The 22182-nt window shown below is 41.4% G+C and overlaps 1 protein-coding gene across 1 annotated transcript in view; it reads right to left on the bottom strand.

The window, feature by feature from the left end:
* The window catches only part of LOC124595971 (thyrotropin receptor-like), a gene marked incomplete at its 5' end in the record, with an annotated part of 363740 nt that overhangs the window by 326536 nt on the left and 15022 nt on the right, over positions 1-22182 (bottom strand). Inside the window, one exon of the mRNA XM_047134913.1 lies at positions 7479-7544. Coding sequence (XP_046990869.1) covers positions 7479-7544 — 66 coding nt within the window. The remainder of the gene's footprint in view (positions 1-7478; positions 7545-22182) is intronic.

The raw sequence follows: 22182 nt of genomic DNA, 5'->3' as shown, positions 1-22182 counted from the left end.
CAAGTTTTGAAGACACTCACCATAGCACTCCTCGAATATCCAAAAAGTCGTGCAGTTTCCACAGTGCTCCTGCCAAGCTTCCGTACCAGCACAATCTGCCCTCGGTCGGACTCACATAGATCGCGATCCTTCCCCATTCTACAAACGGTCACCACGGTCATTGATATTACTCGCACCCTGCGTGCGTCTGATTAGGAGTCACTTCCGTTCAGGTGACGGTGCTGTCACCTGGACAGATTTATAATCGATAGTAGGTCGGTGGTCATAGTGTTATGGCTGGTGAGCGTATGTGTTTGTATTTCATGTAATTCATAGTCATATAATATTAGCAACCAAGTAAGTTTCTCAACATTAGAAAATTCGTATAATTAATCTAAAAAAAAAAGAAAATCTAATCCATAATGTATTACAGGTGTATACCAGTGCTTTAGTATTGTGTCTAAGCGGGTTAACATTCACTTAACGGGAAAATATAAAGACGGCACAGTGCCAGATAGAGTATATTATCATCTTGCTAGAGTTAGAAGCTCCAGTTGACGTTCTTTTCGTTTTTTGCGAATTAAATTTGGGTTCTTAAACTCCTTCTCCAAAACGCAATGTATATCTTGCTTCTGTTACCCACTCGTATTTCGGCAGTTATATTTTATTTTCTGTGAGTCTCTATTTTTGTAAAAAATATTATACAAAGTTCATGTTTGGTTTTCTATTTTAAGCCTAAAAGCTATAACAAATATCTTTTTGGTTCTGACCGCTCACCTGAAACTACATTAACTGTGAAAATGAATTTGTACAGGTCAGATTGCTTTTATACCTTCTGTAGCGCAACATAATGTCGTCTACAAAGTAGTCGGAAATATTTGCAGAGAGAGATATTAATTCTGAAATACTTTTTCCGGGATCGGTAGTGGTCTACGTCCGGTTTTACGTCTTTTGTCCTATTATACCACTTTGCTATGTTTTGTTTGTAATTGCATGCACTTTTTTCGCACCTTTTATACTCAGCTGGTACCACACGTTCTTGCACACAAAACAAAGTTTGGGAGAAAACATACATCATCGTACTCATCGAGACACGCGATATTACTGTAGCCGCTCATTTGTTCATCGTTTATGTTTTCTTTTCCAGTGCTGCACCAATTTTGAACGTTCTGTGCGAGTTTTTGTGGTGCATCTGCTGGAGGAGAAGATGTACTCGTATGTGTGTGTGGGTATCTTTGTGTAATGCACTGAGTGTTTCAGATAGAGTTGCATTTCGTAGTGTTGTGTGTTTGTTCAAACCTCTCCTTCTTCGTATTGCTTGTCTGTGGTAGTTCCATGTATTGCAAGTTTTTGGCAGGGACTATTGCTTTCTTTGAGACCTAGAGATCAGTTTCAATATCATATCTGTGATGGTATTGCTCTATGAGAAGATCTGCTAAAGTGGAGTGTGTACTGTCAGTTTTTAGGGCTTTGGGTGCTCAGAATGATGAGTTTTAAAATTCCTCGAAGTCTGGAGTTACATTAGTTTGAAGGTAATTAGATTAGCATGAACTAAAAGTTAACTTATATTCTAGCTTTGTTAAAATTGTCAGCAAAGGCGATGTTAGTGTTGAATTGTTTCTGTATTGTGTTGTTTGAGTGTTATGATAATTGTAGTTGTTGAATCTTCTCTACGTTCCCCCTCAGGTGGATTTCCCTGTTGCTGTATCTTAGTACGTGCCATGTAGTATCACATTCAAAATGTTACGGTTTCTACTTACTCCCTGTGTTTGACATGTGTTAGTATTCCTTGCTCTTTGTTGTGCCTGGTAATTCATTTTTTATTTTGATTGGTTAGTTTTCTTTGTTTCTGAATTGCATCCATTCTCCCTGGCTATCTGGTGTATTGTGTTTACTTCCGGTGTACAGCTGAGTTTATATAATGGGGTTCTGTTAAGCCTGTGAAGCTTGCATTTAAAACTTGAATGTTTGTGTATCAGTGGGCGATTCGACTGATTGTGAATGGCTCTACGTGTAGTTGTGGATTCCCTGTATATTAGAAAGTTATGTTTGTTGTTCATTCTGTTTATGGTGATGTCTAGGAACTTAAGTTTCACGTCTGCTGCTGTCCCAATAGTTAATTTTATTTTAGATTTTGCGTAATGGCTTTTATAATTAGTATCACCTGCAATGGGACACCACTAATCACATTCTTCACAGGCACCTAATAGCTTCCCCACAAGCAGCATGGTGAGTATAGATCGCCAGTGGAGACCGTTAATTGAGGGGTAGAGTTCAGCAGGTGGCGATGTGGTGGAAGTAACCGCAAATTAAAACTGGCAAGTAATTGGCTGTTAGCACCATCTGCACTTTTAATCAGTACAATTTAAATTTAAACTGTTCGTAACTGATTGCAAATCACGCTAAATTGAAAGCTGTATTTACCTCGCATCGATCGAATGGAATATAAAATTTAGTGTACCGTTCTCAAAGGCGGTACTTAGACAATACTCAACAGTTGATAAAAGTGGCATCGAGATTAAAATATAGTTAAAGATGATTAATAATTATGCTGAGAAAATTTATAGCTGTAATAATAATAACAACAATAATAATAATTAATTGACGTAACAAAAATGAGTAGGTTATATGAGGTAACACTAAAATTAAAAAAATGGTTCAAATGGCTCTGAGCACTATGGGACTTAACATCTATGGTCATCAGTCCCCTAGAACTTAGAACTACTTAAACCTAACTAACCTAAGGACATCACACAACACCCAGTCATCACGAGGCAGAGAAAATCCCTGACCCCGTCGGGAATCGAGCCCGGGAACCCGGGCGCGGGAAGCGAGAACGGTACCGCACGACCACGAGCAGCGGACCACTAAAATTAGTTTCAGAAAATTAATAGTGATATGGTATACTTAAAATGAAACGCAGTTTACCCACTTTCAACAAGCTGTAGAAATGGTTTTTGAAAAACACAGATGTGCTATTAAGTCAGGACAAATGGAGGAGGATGAATGTAAGAACGGGCAAGGTCCAAGCTACTTTACTAATTGCTGGAAACATAATGTGTGTAGGGCCTATACGACGTATGCACGTATTACGCCTTCTTCAAGGAAAAGATCGATGTTCAAAAGCGCAAAATAATTTTCATATATTGGCACAGTAGAATTTCCTCAAATTTTAAATCGAGCTCTTTCGGAAAGATAAACAGAAACTTCTCCAGTACCATAGATTCATATGGAGTTTCAGTGGTGACTTATAGCTGTGGTCTCAGCAACTGGGTCTAGGAACTGTCAGAAGTGATCCTAAGCACTAGGTCATAACAGCAGGTAATGTGGGGATCACATGCAAACCATACATTACGTATGTATGTCAACCATTTGCACCCACAAAGTGATTGTGTAGCGTAGTTCAACAAGCAGATCAGCTTCCCCAACACACCCAATTTGCAGTAAGAAGAGGGCAGATGAAGTAAAACTGCTGAGGAAGCAAAACTTTGCGCACTCGTCCCAGTGGATATATCGGACACTGGTATGACCCCAAAGCAAGCTAACACGAGTCTACAGCACCAAGAAGTGCATCTTTCGCTCTGTTGATAACTGCAGAAGGCAACTGTGCTGAACACATGGAGACTATATTGTCGGTTTGTCGGAGAACATAGTTGACGTAACCGTTATGGTCATCAGTAGCAGGTAAATTCAGTGATTCAACAAACAATAATAATAATAATTAACAACAGTAATAATAGTGTAAGAAAGGTAGATATGGCGTGTGTTCTACGGCGGTATGGAAATAAAGAACGCAAAAGAAACAAGCGAGATACAAGACTGTATGAATAGTAGCAGAGATAGGAAGATAGCAGCTGCAAAAATATTTTCAAAGAGACAGATGGAGAAATAAGTGATGAGCAGAGAAGGGAAAAGTAGTGAGGGACGGTGTCAAACTTTTCTTCGTCCATTTGACTGTTAGAAAAGGCTTCTTTGAAATTATGGTGCCGACGGTGCTGCTGTCTTCATAAATGTAGCAAGACGTTGGCATAAGTAAATTGCAGAAATAATGGTCCCAGAGGCAAATGTCTTTGTTTTATGATAAGATACAAGAAGGGTACTAAATATGATCTTGTATTGCAACATTTTCATGCAAACCTCAAGCAATGAGTAAGGATATTATAGCATTGCCTCCGGTAGAAGAAAAAAAAAATTCGAGTGACTTAAGAATGGAGAACCGTTACCTGCGCTATCAGAATTACAAACATTATTATCTGTGTTCTTTTGTAGAGGAAGAATGAGTGTTTTTTTGTTTCATTGTCTTATTGATTCTGCTGTTCTCGTTGACGGACGTTAATTGTTCACGGTCTGTAACTGGTACAATTATTTGTAGTATAAATATAATATATAAATATAAATGTGCTGAATATATATACATGAGATTAATAACTGTAGTGTGTGTTTTTGTCAGTAGCGAGTACCTATCCTGTATATGACTCAGTGTGTAGTAATTAAATGTTGCCCTGGCGACTTTTGTGTAGGCTTATTATTGTAGCCAAGCCATTAATGACAAAAATTATATAAGTTCTTCTAACAGTCATTAATACTAAATGTATTAAAAGAATAATCCATTGCACATAGGCTGCTATCTTGGAGCATGCAGCCCCACAGAAAAAATAACTAAGCATTGTTTAAACGTACTATCGCGTAATATTAAGAAAGGATCTTTAATCCCTCATGAGTAGGACTGATGTCTTCACGTTGGGATATGTATGCTGTTGTTGGTGATAGCACCCTGAGAAAAATTAGCTGTGGCTTTTAACAGACATAAAAAGAAAATATTCATTAATTCTATTTTTCAAAACCATTTCATACAATAAGAATAACGGCACAGTTATCGTTGTATGAAGTATCCAACTAAAAGTTTAATTATTCATTACGCGATAATATCTATTTCATAAAGCATACTGTACATCTACATCTATACAGTCATAAGCCACCTTGTGTTACGTGACGGAGGACAAATCGCGTGCCACGATCATTTCAGCCTCTTCTGTTCCATTAGTGAATGATGCATCGCCGGTGTCACAGCCGGTAAACGTTCACATGACCTCAAGGGTTTGAGTTTTCCATCACGCTCATAAAATGTGAAGGAGTTAGTTGTTGCTGGATTCTGTTGGAGGGTGCGCTCTCGGAATTCAAACAGTAAAGTAGGACTATGGCTCTCTCGTAATGCCTGCCTCTGAGATTCGAGGAAAAAGCTCGGGACCTTCTAGCGTTTACTAAATTAAGCCTTGACGAAAATCGTCGATCTTCTTCGGAACTTTCTATTCAAGGAAGGTTTGAACCGAGTGTTAGGGAAGCTATCTCCGCACCGAGCGCTGTGACCTTTTGAGAAGCACCGAGCCGACCAAGTCTCCAGTTAATCATACTTAAACGTTAGCCCCTGTGCTAAAACTCACTACACCCCGGTGACTCCTGTGAACAAAACTATAATACAGCTTAGTATTGCCATTTGGGTGCAGGTTCTCTACCGACTGAGAGATACATCTTCTGCGAAGTTACGAGAGAGACAATGATGGAAGGAAAGCTATGAGGGCGAGTCAAGACCCTGTTTGGCTAGCTCAGTCGGTGCCGGCAAAGTGGTTCAGGGTGTTCGGTAAGGATTCAGGCCAACTTCTGTAATGAAAAAGCCGAGTGAAGGGTCTCATCAGAATTTTAAAGACGCCGCGAGACATGTGCACACAACCATTGACGAAAAACGTAAAACAAAGAGTTCGAAAAATAAGAAAGAAAAAGTTGGTAGAGCAATTCCTCCAGAAAGGCAAAGGTCTCAGATTCAAGTCTCGAGGTTCTACGAGGTTGTTCAGTTTTAGAAATGCTGTCGACCTTACCACCTACAAAGCCTCAGTCTGAATAAATGAAAATCTTTATTGTAGTGCCATCTGAAACTCATTTCATTTTTCTCCGCAGTGGCCATAGGAGCTATCAACTCGTGCTGTAATTTCGATGTTTTTGCATATAAAAGAACCTTCTTACTTCAGTGTCTGTGCACAAAGTCAGTGATGTTGAAACAAGATATTACCATTTTTCAGTTCAAGATAGTAGAATTTTTGTGCGCCGAATGTGTAACGTCGTCAACGCTGTCAGTCGAATAACGTTCAAAAACCTACCAAAGGGATAGCTGAAAAGATACACATTTTGTAAAATCAATAAATCCTCAAACTGAAGTAGTGATAGAAATAATCTGGATATATATCGTACTCTTACTGGAAAAGTGACATATTTTTCATTTACTTAATATTTATCAAATATAGAGGGTGATTCAAAAGTAACTGCATACGCTTTGTGGGTGTAATACACGGCTCAAAATAAGAGTGAAATGTTAGATAAATTTTTATCTGATACTGCTTTATTTCCGTATTGTGATGCATAAGGTCATTTGTGGTAGACATTGCATCATTGGCTAGTATAGGCTTTTTTGCGTATTGTCTGCGTGTTCGTCTCCGTATCGACCGATGTTGCTTTGTCGACGGTGCCCCTGAAAATTTCAGTCGGCAAGAAAGTATCTCTAAGTTGCTCATCCTGATAAGTGGACGGGTCCTGCAAGACCAGTTGCTTGGTCCGCCGAATCTCCGTATCTCAACACCTGGGCTTCTACCTTTGGGGTCGTCTCAAGGAGCATGGTGTGAAAGTAGCCCAACTACAGCAGCTAATTGAGAATAGCTCTGCAACTGTGCAGAATGAGATGAACGGAGCCTCCAACATTCCGAGAATGGTAAGAAGTCGAGGACGTCACTGTCTTCATCTACATGGACATCATTTTTAACATGTCCTGGGGTAAACGTACAGTACATAGCTGAGCTGGATTTCGGGTTCCTTCGTGTCGTTGCTTTCTGAGAAGAATTAACTTTGCGTTGTTTGTGTTTCATTTGTGATCCCCACTCTACTGCATAACTCTGAACACTGAAATAAGGAATTTAAAATAAAACCTTATTTAAAGTTTTAGTCTTATTTTGATGCATACGTTACACACAAGAAGTGTGTATAGCTACTTTTGGATCATCTTGTATAATTTGACATAGTGACGGGTCGCAACTAGTGTGAGTAGTACACATATTATTATGCATTAATATATGCCAAGACCACTATGTTTCTCTTATCCGTCACATGTAGCGTAAGAGTGTGAAAGGGTGATCAGAACCAGCAGTCACCATGCGAACTTTTATTCTGCAAATAACTATAAGGTGTGTAACGTTAGCGGCATTGTAGGAGACTTTTGCAGTCAGCTATAATTTAACTTTCTATCTCTGTGTCCTACACGTCCGATATTTGTTGTTTTTTGTTGTGGAATGTATACTTCAGATATAATGAGACTAGACTTTCTTGTATAACATGGCAATCGATGAGAAGATTATAAAACTACTTCTCGGAACAAAATACGTTCACCTGAGCGCGAGCTATGCTGATAGCTCGTAACAACAATAAACTCAGTAGTCGTAGACGTTAATAGTACTTACAATTGCGCTGTTTCCACTGAAACAGAATTTGGTTGCAGGTCACCAATCTTGTTGCTCTCCAGGTCTCTGAAAACAAACAGTAACGTTGCACTTAAAATACAAATAAAAGTCACAAGGCAGAAAATTCATTTTCACAATTTCTATGAAATGCATATGGTCTTAAGAAGGAATTGGTAAGGAAATTACCTTTCAAGTTCTTTTTAGTTCCGTGTGTCAAACGTACGCTATTAAATTAACCAATACGACGTTAAGCGTAAATACTTAGTGCGCCACGAGCAGCACGGCAATAAAAATTGACACAAACTCAGCCTACAATAACAGTTCGCACGGATAAGACCCACTCAGATAAGCTTGCAATTCGTACATGAGGTACGAGGTCCTATACTTTAAAGTATTTATCATATCTCGATGTGCTATTGAAACAAATATGAGCACCAGCGTCTCATCAACACGGGAGTACGTGATTAAAATGTGTCCAGTTCGTTACTAGTAAAAGTATAGGTATTGACAAGTAGAGCACCTTTAGCAATAAAACACTGCGTTCATAATGGACTAGGGATGTGTTTCCTTTACATAATCAAATACAACAAAAAAATGTCTATATAACGGCAATCAATATCTCTACGCCTCACCTCTACCCATATTGTTTAGCAAAAATAACATTAGTAATTAGATTAATGTAAAAATTGAAATAATGCTCTAATGTTACAGCAAAAAACTTAATATCTTAAAGTAACAAGTCGTTGTCAGTAATGTGTTGCAGTTTCGTTGATATCTCTTTCTAACATTCTAAACCTGAGACGCGACAGTTGCCATCTTTCGCTTGCAAAAACTGTAAGATATTGTTGCCTTTAGATGTATAGTAACATACATTGTGGTGCACCACATCAGCTTACAGCAACTGTTACTTTCCTTATACATGGTAGGTACAATTTGAACGTGGATGTAGAAATGCATGAACACCATTCAGTGCTGTTACTGAAGTCAGTATTTAACCACCAGGGCAAGCTGACGTTTAGACGCACATGAAACATTTCACAAGTATATGCCACAAATGCAGTTCATAATGCAAAATACAGCGCAGTTCTTCTGCTAAAATTGGTATGACCATGGTAACAAATCGTGGACGTAACTGTAGAGTGACTGAAACTGGAAATAAGTGTTCCATTGGTGTACTACAGTTTGCTACATTTAGCTAAATTGTGAGCTGGTGCTCTTTTACTATTGGTTTCAGCAGCTCACAATTCACGTAGTTCATGACATTTCAACATTAGAACGCGCTCGATAGCGTAAAATCAACGGAAAAAACTCCAAGTTTCCTTACACAGGAGACGGCATAACTAGCAGGGTGCCGGCCGTGGTGGCCGAGCGGTTCTAGGCGCTTCAGTCAGGAACCGCGCGACTGCTACGGTCGCAGGTTCGAATCCTGCCTCGGGTATGGATGTGTGTGGTGTCCTTAGGTTAGTTAGGTTTAAGTAGTTCTAAGTTGTAGGGGACTGATGACCTAAGATGTTAAGTCCCATAGTGCTCTGAGCCATTTGAACCATTTTTAAATTAGCAGAGTAGCGCTATGAGGAGATTCCATTGTGTTTGCAATAGTCGGGCAGGGACTTAATTGGAATTATGATACTTTGACCAACTACAAGACTGGGTAATAGCATACCAAATATTGAAACAGGTGGTATCAGACACTGAGCAACATCACTGCGAAACGAGTTTGGAGCAATAAAGCGGCCTAAGACTTATGGCGATTATACTGCTGGTCTCTAACTTTCAGAAACAACGAAGATACGGAAACTTCGTGGCATATTTAAATTGTGTGCCAGACCGGGTTTCCAACCTGAAACCTTATCGTTTCGCCACCAAATGAGCTATCCACTGAGACAGCCGGACAGGACTCATAACCCGTGCCCACAATTTCAATTCTGCTGGAGAAGGTCGTCACACCTTGTGGACTGTCCCCCATCGCGGCTGGCTAACAGCTTAGAGACGGGGAAAGAGAGAGAGAGAGAGAGAGAACTCTAAAATACCAACTGGCACCACTGAGAGCTCTACACCAGGGCGTGTACTCGTGGCTATAAAGGTTATTTTTATTATTGCACAGATCGTCGGACCCTATCTGTACTTTTATACCATTCTTAAATTGGCACCTATACGAAATCTTTACAGAAAAAGTGAACACGTGAGGTCCACATAACTCGTGAGATGAACAGACCGACCTGAATATTTCACAAGGCCATGACCCATAATCCGCCTTAGCTATCCTTGTACACTCCTGGAAATTGAAATAAGAACACCGTGAATTCATTGTCCCAGGAAGGGGAAACTTTATTGACACATTCCTGGGGTCAGATACATCACATGATCACACTGACAGAACCACAGGCACATAGACACAGGCAACAGAGCATGCACAATGTCGGCACTAGTACAGTGTATATCCACCTTTTGCAGCAATGCAGGCTGCTATTTCCCATGGAGACGATCGTAGAGATGCTGGATGCAGTCCTGTGGAACGGCTTGCCATGCCATTTCCACCTGGCGCCTCAGTTGGACCAGCGTTCGTGCTGGACGTGCAGACCGCGTGAGACGACGCTTCATCCAGTCCCAAACATGCTCAATGGGGGATAGATCCGGAGATCTTGCTGGCCAGGGTAGTTGACTTACACCTTCTACAGCACGTTGGGAGGCACGGGATACATGCGGACGTGCATTGTCCTGTTGGAACAGCAAGTTCCCTTGCCGGTCTAGGAATGGTAGAACGATGGGTTCGATGACGGTTTGGATGTACCGTGCACTATTCAGTGTCCCCTCGACGATCACCAGTGGTGTACGGCCAGTGTAGGAGATCGCTCCCCACACCATGATGCCGGGTGTTGGCCCTGTGTGCCTCGGTCGTATGCAGTCCTGATTGTGGCGCTCACCTGCACGGCGCCAAACACGCATACGACCATCATTGGCACCAAGGCAGAAGCGACTCTCATCGCTGAAGACGACACATCTCCATTCGTCCCTCCATTCACGCCTGTCGCGACACCACTGGAGGCGGGCTGCACGATGTTGGGGCGTGAGCGGAAGACGGCCTAACGGTGTGCGGGACCGTAGCCCAGCTTCATGGAGACGGTTGCGAATGGTCCTCGCCGATACCCCAGGAGCAACAGTGTCCCTAATTTGCTGGGAAGTGGCGGTGCGGTCCCCTACGGCACTGCGTAGGATCCTACGGTCTTGGCGTGGATCCGTGCGTCGCTGCGGTCCGGTCCCAGGTCGACGGGCACGTGGACCTTCCGCCGACCACTGGCGACAACATCGATGTACTGTGGAGACCTCACGCCCCACGTGTTGAGCAATTCGGCGGTACGTCCACCCGGCCTCCCGCATGCCCACTATACGCCCTCGCTCAAAGTCCGTCAACTGCACATACGGATCACGTCCACGCTGTCGCGGCATGCTACCAGTGTTAAAGACTGCGATGGAGCTCCGTATGCCACGGCAAACTGGCTGACACTGACGGCGGCGGTTCACAAATGCTGCGCAGTTAGCGCCATTCGACGGCCTACACCGCGGTTCCTGGTGTGTCCGCTGTGCCGTGCGTGTGATCATTGCTTGTACAGCCCTCTCGGAGTGTCCGAAGCAAGTATGGTGGGTCTGACACACCGGTGTCAATGTGTTCTTTTTTCCATTTCCAGGAGTGTATTAACGGGATGTTAAATTCTTATTTTTTTGTTCCTCGCCTCATACCACTTTTTATTTCAAAATTTTATTCAACAAATTATATCATTTAACACAATTATATCATAGTGACAGAAAAGCAAACTCAGTCTACAGATAACTGTGTAAATTGCAACATATTCACACTTCAGTATTCTGTACAGAAATGGTGTAAGTACGCCCTGTACTAATTATGCAGCTTCTTTGTCTACTAGCCCAGTTCTCTATGTATGACAAGGAGACATTCTTACACTTTGCTTCTGTTATTATTCGGAAAGAGTATTATTATTCAGAAAGAGTAATGTCCAACTTGTTTTTGATTTTGTGTTTTGATAACACCATAATACCTTCAGTTCTCATTGAAGTACGTCGGGGAATCTGTGATAAGATTTCTATTCATAATTGTGAAATGTACCATATTTGCTTTCAGCCAATTTGTTGCGTTGATTTTGGTGGTTTGAAACGCCTATTTCTCAATGTTGTATTAATGTATTCTTCGTATTACCGCTAACTTATTTTGAGATCCTAATCTGTTCCAGTTTTTTCCACAGCCAGATTTGTGTGTCATGTTGTCTGCCTAATTGCATGCTTGAAATTGATTAGTACATGCCTAATCTATTTTATTTAGCTTTTCATGTGTTTCAATTATCTTAATGATTAACTTCTACCAAGAGACATTCACATCAATGACACTGATTAAAGAGTAGATTGTTGCAAGTATTGTCCAGTTTAACACTCTGACATTGTATTTGATTTTAGTCCCTTTATAAGCTGAGTGTAAATTGTTCTGTTTAAAATATATTTAATTGTAATCTAGTGCCAGGTGGTCATTTTTCTCTGCCGCGGGGGTGGTGGCGCGGTGTAGGGCGCCCTGTCACGGTTCGCGCCGCTCTCCCCGTCGGAGGGTCGAGTCCTCCGTCGGGTGTGTGTGTCGTCCTCAGCGTAAGTTAGTTTAAGTTAGATTAAGTAGTGTGTAAGCCTAGGGACCGATGACCTCAGCAGTTTGGCCCATAGGAAATTACCACAAATTTCCATTTTTTTCCATTTTTCTCTGAAACTGTCACTCAACAGATTTCAGGATATTTTAGCTCATTTCCCTCGAACGACTAGTCGAACATTCACGCTACATAATAATTGCAATCAAGATTCCGCACCTCGAGTGACTGCTGCTCTTACTGATTGCCCTTCATATATCTTTTTAGTACAGTGAAGGAACTACACAGTTGGATGCCTGCGAGCTGGTTGGCAAAAGATAAGAATTCTTTTAGGAGCAGTCGGCTGTCTTTAAAGTGTTCAGAATCCGAGGTGAAGCCACAGCTTCTGGTAGACAGACATACATTCAGTTCACTCACGCCATGCTCCATGTGGGACATGGGACGGCCTCTTTCTGCTGAAAAAAATAGTATTGATCATAGACACCTTTTAGCAAGATAAAGGATATCTAGCTAGGTGTCGCTTCCAATAGTTTAGCATGTGAATCTTCGTTATATCAGAGGAGACGCCACGAAATCCCGCAGTCTGGTTGGATTTTACCGTTATTTTTCTCAGAGAGTGCAGTTCCTCGACTATGCCTACACGCCAGTCTTCTCAAAGGTCCTTTTCAAAATTGTTCCATATAGTGGGAGATATTTTCTGTCTTCCTCCACGCCTCAGAACACTATTAACGGGAAGTATCAAAAATCTGCTAGAGTAGGAGATTGTTTAACTTCTTTGAATTTTGCTAGACAGAGCTGACAATGTATGCCACACTTGGCCGGAAAATTCCTGCTCTGACGAAAAGTAGCAAAGTTACTGAGCGTCCAAAAAGAAAACATTTCACTTCAGGCTTTTGTAGGGTAATGACTTCACACTATGCTACGGAAGAGTAATGACAGAGGCTGCTGGACTACAGATGAGGTGAGCCTTGCGGTTGTAAAGGAAGATGTTTCTACTTAAGTTCTGAGGACGGAAAGAGAGCTGAACTCTGGGTGCCCAGCCGTTACTGCCACTGCTTTCCACATTACGCTAAGAGTACGGTTAGTTGCGCCATGGCTGCGATCGGCCTTTTCGTAGGTACGCGATATTAGTTTATTCCGTTCAAGAGCCTGTAATTCCGTTTTAATACATCGCAGCCAGCTTGTCTGTTCTCAGTATGCGCTTTGGCCATCTCATTGGTGTTCGATATTACTTTTCTGTATTCTTCCTGTAATTTACTGACCAAGCTTACAAACACTGGTCGTATTCGTTTATTATCTGCTTAACTTTGAAATCATCGTGTCCACCTACCTGTGCCAAGATTACAGTTCACCATTAGGACCCCTTGTCCAAGCATTTAGTGTTCGTTTGTTTATGTCAATAGGTAACTCATGTGTTTTACCTTGTAACTATAAATCCGATTATAATAGTGACCTCTTGTTCCTGGTATACGAGGGCCATTTTTAAAATAAGATCCGATAGCGCATCGTGGCCGCTCATCCTGTCACGTGACGTCCTTTCACGATTGGCCGCTCCTGGCCAGTCTTTCTCTACGCCGCCATTACGTTTAACGTCTCTGCCGGTGTTGGTTGTATGGTTATACTACTTCGTTTGTCGCCATGTCAATCAGTAATCCCGCCGATTGTGAAGTGCGCTCGGTATTTCGGTTCTTAAATGCAAAACAAGTTCGTCCTGCTGAAATTCACTGGCAGCTTGTTGAAATTTATGTTGCAGGTATAATGCATCGTGGAAATGTGCGTAAATGGTATAGGCTGTTTAATTGAGGACATATATTCATAATGAAGAACGATCTGGACGGCCTACTATCATGAATGATGACTTAACACAAAAAGTTGATGAGGCAGCTTGCCAAACATGCGCTCCACTATTGACGAGCTGCATCAGAAGTTTCGACAAGTTTCAAGATCCGTTGTTCATCACATTGTTATTGACAACCTTACTACAAAAAAGTGTGAGCAAGATGGGTGCCAGAAATGTTGACAGAAGAACACAAAACAAAGCTAACGCACATTCTTTGTCCGTTTAGGAGCGCTATCGCAAGGATTGTGACGAGTTCTTGAGTCACGTTGTGATCTGTGATGAAACGTGGATTGCGCACTACACTCCAGAGAATAAACGTCAGTCCAGTGAGTGGCGCCATTCAGACTCCCCGCTGAAACCACGGAAATTCAAACAAGAACACGGAAAATCATGACCATGATTTTTTGGGACCAGAAAGGCAGTTTCTGTTAGACTTGTTGCCAAGAGGAAAGACAATAAATACTGAGAGATACTGTGAAACATTATTGAAACTTAAGCGCGCTACTCAAAATCGCCGACGGGGACTGCTCCCTAACGGCGTCGTTCTGGTTAACGACAATGCTCGGTCTGAAACTGCGGCTAGAACAAAGACACAACGAGTCAAGTTTAATTGGGAAGTACGGGATCATTCATCGTACAGCCCTGACTTACCACCATCAGACTTCCATCTGTTTCCAAAACTGAAGGAATTTCTTGGTGGAAAGCGCATGAAAGATGATGGCTCGTTGAAAGAAACTGTTATTGACTGATTTGATGGTCAGACGGTAGAGTCATTTGTTGCTGGGATCCAAAAGGTGGTTCCACTACTTGACAAATGTTTAAATGTTCATGATGACTACGCACGAAAGTTAAAAGAATGCGCGTATTGTAGTTTCATAAACAAAGTTGCTCTTACGCCATTACAAATCGGTTCTTATTTTAAAAATGACCCTCGTAGGTTAGATGACCCCTCGCGTCATTAATGTGTATATGTGTGTTGTGCGATACCCATACTGTCACGTTTGACTGGGTCACCCCCACTGCCTATTATTCAGTAAGACTTTTTTGTTGCACAATATTATTATTTCCTTTAATTAATTTGTATGACTGTATGGGGTGCTTCCCTTCTCTGTAGGTCACCAGAGATCGGGCTTTAGCATCACAGGGGTATGCAAAACAACACAGCCGTCACTCTGCAGTAGGTCTGAAGGACTGTATGTACTTTAATTTATAGTGAATGTAACTTAACGGAACTTATGTGGTGACTATGATTACCGCATTTTATTAACTGGGTTATTTGGAAAGTCCGCTTTTAATTTCGACTCCTGCTTACTAACTATGCAGTTGTTTTGTTTATTATATCACTTAGAGTTAGTCACACTCTTTCTATGACGATAGTGTAGTTTGTATTTTTACTCTGAATATGTTGCCTTTCTAGAGAAATCGTCCCAAGAATGACATGGTGGTTTCTACTTTTGAGTTTCTTATTGGAAATATCTGAACGATGTACCACACTTCCGCCGGATTTAAGGCATTTTTGTTTTGTCTGTGATATTTAGTTCTCTGTGACTGAGATGTCTTTTGCTCGGAGATTGGCACAGTAGTGCACCAGAATGATGCTGTTGTTTGGAAGGAACAGAGTTTCCATTCAGTTCCCAATATTTTTATCTCCGAGGTAAAGCCTATTTCTAGCTGCAGGTTCGTCGTCTTCTTTTAGTTTAGTTGTTCTCTAGGTACTTTATTGTAAGATTCCATAGATTCCATTACTTCGTATACTTGGTTAAGTTCATCATTTGTTAACAGTGACTCCCGTATCATTTGAATACGCTATTGGTACGATATTTCGGTTCGCGTCCAACACAGGAAATTTTTTGTCTAGCGCTCTTAGTAGGCGATCAAGAGTGAGTACGAAAAGGCACATAAACATTGAGAAATCTTGGCTAACCGAACGTTCTGTTTTAATAGGTTTGCATAGCCCACGTAATTGTATAGAGAAAGTCGTGACCAGTTTTTTTCAAAAGAGTTGCCTCAAAAAATCGAAAGTAAGATTGCGTGAGTCTTGTGGATTGACCCGGTGGTTAGTTAATTAGCGTTCCAATTTGAGAAAGAGATCTCTTGCAAAGCTGTTGCGTATCCTGTAGATTAATGTAGTTCTAATAGTTTCACTGCCTGAATGGATATTTTGTGGAAATTAAAGGCTTACTTTTTTCCCATAGATACGGTTGTTGTATAAACAATAATTTAAAATGTACAAAGTGACGTACTGAAAAACGTTGGCTCCATAGAGAAAGCTCGTTTTACTGTTACCATGCCAACTATTAGTTGTCGAGTGATACCCGTTTACCATGTTAGCCGTCCCGCATGGTAACGAACCCGCTGAACTAATCTGGCATGCAGCGCAAAGTTCAAATGACCTTTACTTGCATAATATGTTGCACCAAAAAGCCGAAATAAGATTCCTCCGTAAAATACTTTGTCTGTCGGGTAAGCAGGTTCAAATGGCTCTGGGCGCCATGGGACTTAACTTCTAAGGCCATCAGTCCCGTAGAACTTAGAACTACTTAAACCTAACTAACCTAAGGACATCACACCCATCCATGCCCGAGGCAGGATTCGAACCTGTGACCGTAGCGGTCGCGCGATACCGGACTGTAGCGCCTAGAACCGCTTGGCCACCCCGCCCGGCGGGTAAGCAGGACTATCAGTGAATGTCTAATTTAGATAGTTTTACGGTAGTCCTTAATTAGGTGCAGTTTCTTTTAGGTAGGTGCTTACTTCTCTTAAGCAGCAGCAGGACTGATCGAATCTCTCTTACTTTTCTCTGTATTCACAAAGTTGCACGTGTAACTTGAGTTAAATACTGTTACAGTATAAAAGCGCAAGACTTTTGAGGATAACCGTATAAAAATGATGCATAATAATAGCAAACGAATCATCTCGAGGTCAGTTGTTCATAATGAACAGCTAAATCTGATTATATTTTCACAAAACTACATAGTATGAAGGGTTACAGTAGGAACTCCTGCAAAATTTCATGTCTCTGAAACGTTCAAAGACTACTGCTATTTTTACCCTCTCTAGATGTTGTGATGTTTCCAGTTACAAAACTTCTCGATATCAAGATCATCCGCTTTATTGCCACTTAGCCTCCTACTGTATCACTTCGTCTTCTTGTTGTACCTATTCATTTTCACCTTAATCCTATTCGTTTACGACGCCATGTGTAATACTACAATATTAGCAACCACATTATATGTAGGAGAGAACCCGTGGTCTAGGGGTAGCGTCTTTGATTCATAATCAAACACGTCTTCGGTCCCGGGTTCGATCCCCGCCACTGCCTGAATTTTGATAAATAATCAGCATTGGCGGCCGAAGACTTCCGGCATAAGAAGTCAGCCTCATTCTGCCAACGGCCTTGTCAAAGAGGGCGGAGGAGCGGATAGAGGTTCAGGGCACTCTCTTGTCCTAGGGGTGGGAAATTGCCCCTAAAGGCGGAAGAATCAGCAATGATCAACGACATGAGTATGCAGAAGGCAATGGAAACCACTGCATTAAAGACACGTAACGTGTATCCACAGGACATGTGGCCTGTATTTGAAGAAGTGTCATGATGATCTCTCCATTGGCAAAAGATTCCGGAATAGTCCCCCATTCGGATCACCGGGAGGGGACTGCCAAGGGGGGGTTACCATGAGAAAAAGATTGAATAATCAACGAAAGGATAACGTTCTACGAGTCGGGGCGTGGAATGTCAGAAACTTGAACGTGGTAGGGAAACTAGAAAATCTGAAAAGGGAAATGCAAAGGCTCAATTTAGATATAGTAGGGGTCAGTGAAGTGGAAGGAAGACAAGGATTTCTGGTCAGATGAGTATCGGGTAATATCAACAGCAGCAGAAAATGGTATAACAGGTGTAGGATTCGTTACGAATAGGAAGGTAGGGCAGAGGGTGTGTTACTGTGAAGAGTTCAGTGACCAGGTTGTTCTAATCAGAATCGACAGCAGACCAACACCGACAACGATAGTTCAGGTATACATGCCGACGTCGCAAGCTGAAGATGAACAGATAAAGAAAGTGTATGAGGATATTGGAAGGGTAATGCAGTATGTAAAGGGGGACGACTGGAATGCAGTTGTAGGGGAAGGAGTAGAAGAAAAGGTTACAGGAGAATATGGGCTTGGGACAAGGAATGAAAGAGGAGAAAGACTAATTGAGTTCTGTAACAAGTTTCAGCTAGTAATAGCGAATACCCTGTTCACGAATCACAAGAGGAGGAGGTATACTTGGAAAAGGCCGGGAGATACGGGTAGATTTCAATTAGATTACATCATGGTCAGACAGAGATTCCGAAATCAGATACTAGATTGTAAGGCGTACCCAGGAGCAGATATAGACTCAGGTCACAATATAGTAGTGATGAAGAGTAGGCTGAAGTTCAAAACATTAGTCAGGAAGAATCAATACCCAAAGAAGTGGGATAAGGAAGTACTAAGGAATGACGAGATACGTTTGAAGTTCTCGAACGCTATAGGTACAGCATTAAGGAATAGCGCAGTAGGCAGTACAGTTGAAGAGGAATGGACATCTCTAAAAAGGGCCATCACAGAAGTTGGGAAGGAAAACATAGGTACAAAGAAGGTAGCTGCGAGGAAACCATGGTTAACAGAAGAAATACTTCAGTTGATTGATGAAAGGAGGAAGTACAAACATGTTCCGGGAAAATCAGGAATACAGAAATACAAGTCGCTGAGGAATGAAATAAATAGGAAGCGCAGGGAAGCTAAGACGAAATGGCTGCAGGAAAAATGTGAAGACATCGAAAAAGATATGATTGTCAGAAGGACAGACTCAGCATACAGGAAAGTCAAAACAACCTTTGGTGACATTCAAAGCAACGTTGGTAACATTAAGAGTGCAACGGGAATTCCACTGTTAAATGCAAAGGAGGGAGCAGGTAGGTGGAAAGAATAAATTGAAAGCCTCTATGAGGGTGAAGGTTTGTCTGATGTGATAGAAGAAGAAACAGGAGTCGATTTGGAAGAGATAGGGGATCCAGTATTAGAATCGGAATTTAAAAGAGCTTTGGAGGACTTACGGTCAAATAAGGCAGAAGGGATGGATAACATTCCATCAGAATTTCTAAAATCATTGGGGGAAGTGGCAACAAAACGACTATTCACGTTGGTGTGTAGAATATATGAGTCTGGCGATATACCATCTGACTTTCGGAAAAGCATCATCAACACAATTCCGATGACGGCAAGAGATGACAAGCGCGAGAATTATCGCACAATCAGCTTAACAGCTCATGCATCGAAGCTGCTTACAAGAATAATATACAGAAGAATGGAAAAGAAAATTGAGAATGCGCTAGGTGACGATCAGTTTGGCTTTACGAAAAGTGAAGTGACGAGAGAGGCAATTCTGACGTTACGGCTAATAATGGAAGCAAGGCTAAAGAAAAATCAAGACACTTTCATAGGATTTGTCGACCTGGAAAAAGCGTTCGACAATATAAAATGGTGCAAGCTGTTCGAGATTCTGAAAAAAGTAGGGGTAAGCTATAGGGAGAGACGGGTCATATACAATATGTACAACAACCAAGAGGGAATAATATGAGTGGACGATCAAGAACGAAGTGCTCGTATTAAGAAGGGTGTAAAACAAGGCTGTAGCCTTTCGCCCCTACTCTTCAATCTGTACATCGAGGAAGCAATGATGGAAATAAAAGAAAGGTTCAGGAGTGGAATTAAAATACAAGGTGAAAGGATATCAATGATACGATTCGCTGATGACATTGCTATCCTGAGTGAAAGTGAAGAAGAATTAAATGATCTGCTGAACGGAATGAACAGTCTAATGAGTACACAGTATGGTTTGAGAGTAAATCGGAGAAAGACGAAGGTAATGAGAAGTAGTAGAAATGAGAACAGCGAGAAACTTAACATCAGGGTTGATGGTCACGAAGTCAATGAAGTTAAGGAATTCTGCTACCTAGGCAATAAAATAACGAATGACTGACGGAGCAAGGAGGACATAAAAAGCAGACTCGCTATGGCAAAAAAGGCATTTCTGGCCAAGAGAAGTCTACTAATATCAAATACCGGCCTTAATTTGAGGAAGAAATTTCTGAGGATGTACGCCTGGAGTACAGCATTGTATGGTAGTGAAACATGGACTGTGGGAAAACCGGAACAGAAGAGAATCGAAGCATTTGAGATGTGGTGCTATAGACGAATGTCGAAAATTAGGTGGACTGATAAGGTAAGGAATGCGGAGGTTCTACGCAGAATCGGAGGGGAAAGGAATATGTGGAAAACCCTGATAAGGAGAAGGGACAGGATGATAGGACATCTGCTGAGACATGAGGGAATGACTTCCATGGTACTAGAGGGAGCTGTAGAGGGCAAAAACTTAGAGGAAGACAGAGATTGGAATACGTCAAGCAAATAATTGAGGACGAAGGTTGCAAGTGCTACTCTGAGATGAAGAGGTTAGCACAGGAAAGGAATTCGTGGCGGGCCGCATCAAACCAGTCAGTAGATTAATGACCAAAAAAAAAATAAAAAAAATAATATGTTTAAGCTGTCCCTGTTGACCTTTGTTTCGTTTTCTTTATTTTTATCAGTTACAGAGCGCAATATCCACTTAAATAATTTCCACGTGGGAGAGGTGTACCCGTATTATGAGCTCCTGGGAGTATATTCATGCAAATTTCGTAGAAGAGGGAGGGTTTGATGAAGCGGAATACTTTTTCTTACGAAATGATACTCGAAACTATTGAAAAACCTCTGTGTTAAACATCAACCATATTAAGCTACTGCTTCGCAATAGATACCTGCTTCCTACAATGTTCTTAACTGAGAGAGAATAGCTAATACATTTTACTACCAGGCGGTAAAGTTGAGATACATGCTAACACCTTTTATATTTACATTTTTAGCAGTATTTGACATTCAGCCGTAGTACTTAAGCTACATTGCTATGGGAACCCCTTAGAACCGATACATCTGCTATTTTCAGTTGCGAAGAAAATTAGGGCTACAGCGTAAATTGCTTTGGGATTGAACTGCAAATGCTTCTTCTAGGTACACTTGGTACTAATCAATATCCATTACATGTTCCGGGATGCTACACAGCTATATGGAATCATTAGTTCTGTCTATATGGTAGGGGTGGAATGTGAATTCGGTTTGCGAGATCATAAATTTTTCCGGGAAAGGGAGCCGGAGCATCTGTCAAGTGACATGTTTGTCAGAGCGCGTTACCAGTCTATTTTTTCTTTTGCAATATGCAACGCCTTTCGGAGGTGAAACAACATTAACAAGGATTACGTGCAGGTGTTGAGCAATGCATGTGTTAGTTTTCCGTCTTCAATTGCATGAACCACAGTTGACTCCTGATTCAGATGCGTTCACAGTCGATAAAACAGCTGAACTGTCAGCTTTAAGTAATGTTTCCAACCTTGTACGTCGGTCCTCTGCCAGCCCCGATGCATAGCACAGCAAGTGCTGGAATTCCGTTCGGAAGCATGAGTACGCGAGCATCCTGCTGAGTGGACCCGTGAAGCTCCGCGGTAAGGTGGGTAACCGACTGGCGAGGTGGCAGGCGCTCCTCACTGTCAGTGTCCTACATACACTGCTTACGGGATGTGAAACTCAGTGTCACAATATGAATTTACTAATGCAGTTCGATGCAATTCTCAGAGAAAAAAGATTGAAATAATCGCCCTTGAAGATTTCCTGGTACTGTTAAGCATAAAACGTTTGCAATTTATTAAGTTAGTTGTCAGTAGATGTGATAGTAACGTCGCTGCACTACTGTCCCAAGTGTCAAGAAATTTCCATTGCACACATATAAAATACTGATATAACTACGTAAAGCCCATAACATGACCATGAAAGTTAGGTAAATAGTTCAAATTTCACTAGTAGCAACATTTTTGTTACTTTTATTTAAATTCCATATTTATTAACAAATAAAAATGTTAACTAACAAAAACTGAAGCGTAATAAGATATATTTGGTTACTAACCGCATGACAGAGGTTTTTTTAAATTTTGGTGCACAAAAGCAATACATGAAATAGAAAATAAACCATGTTTTTACTTCTACAGTCCGAACAGTATTATTAGTATTGGGGGACGGCGGCAAGTACGGACCACTTAAGCCAAAATCTTAGTTGTTTTGATATCAGGTATAACTGCATGAAACCTTTACTTGAACATTTGTTCTGGTG

The sequence above is a fragment of the Schistocerca americana genome, chromosome 1 (assembly GCF_021461395.2).
Source record: "Schistocerca americana isolate TAMUIC-IGC-003095 chromosome 1, iqSchAmer2.1, whole genome shotgun sequence".
Lineage (NCBI taxonomy): Eukaryota > Metazoa > Arthropoda > Insecta > Orthoptera > Acrididae > Schistocerca > Schistocerca americana.
The sequence above is the reverse complement of the archived record's forward strand: the minus strand, read 5'-3'. Positions and strand labels throughout refer to the sequence as shown.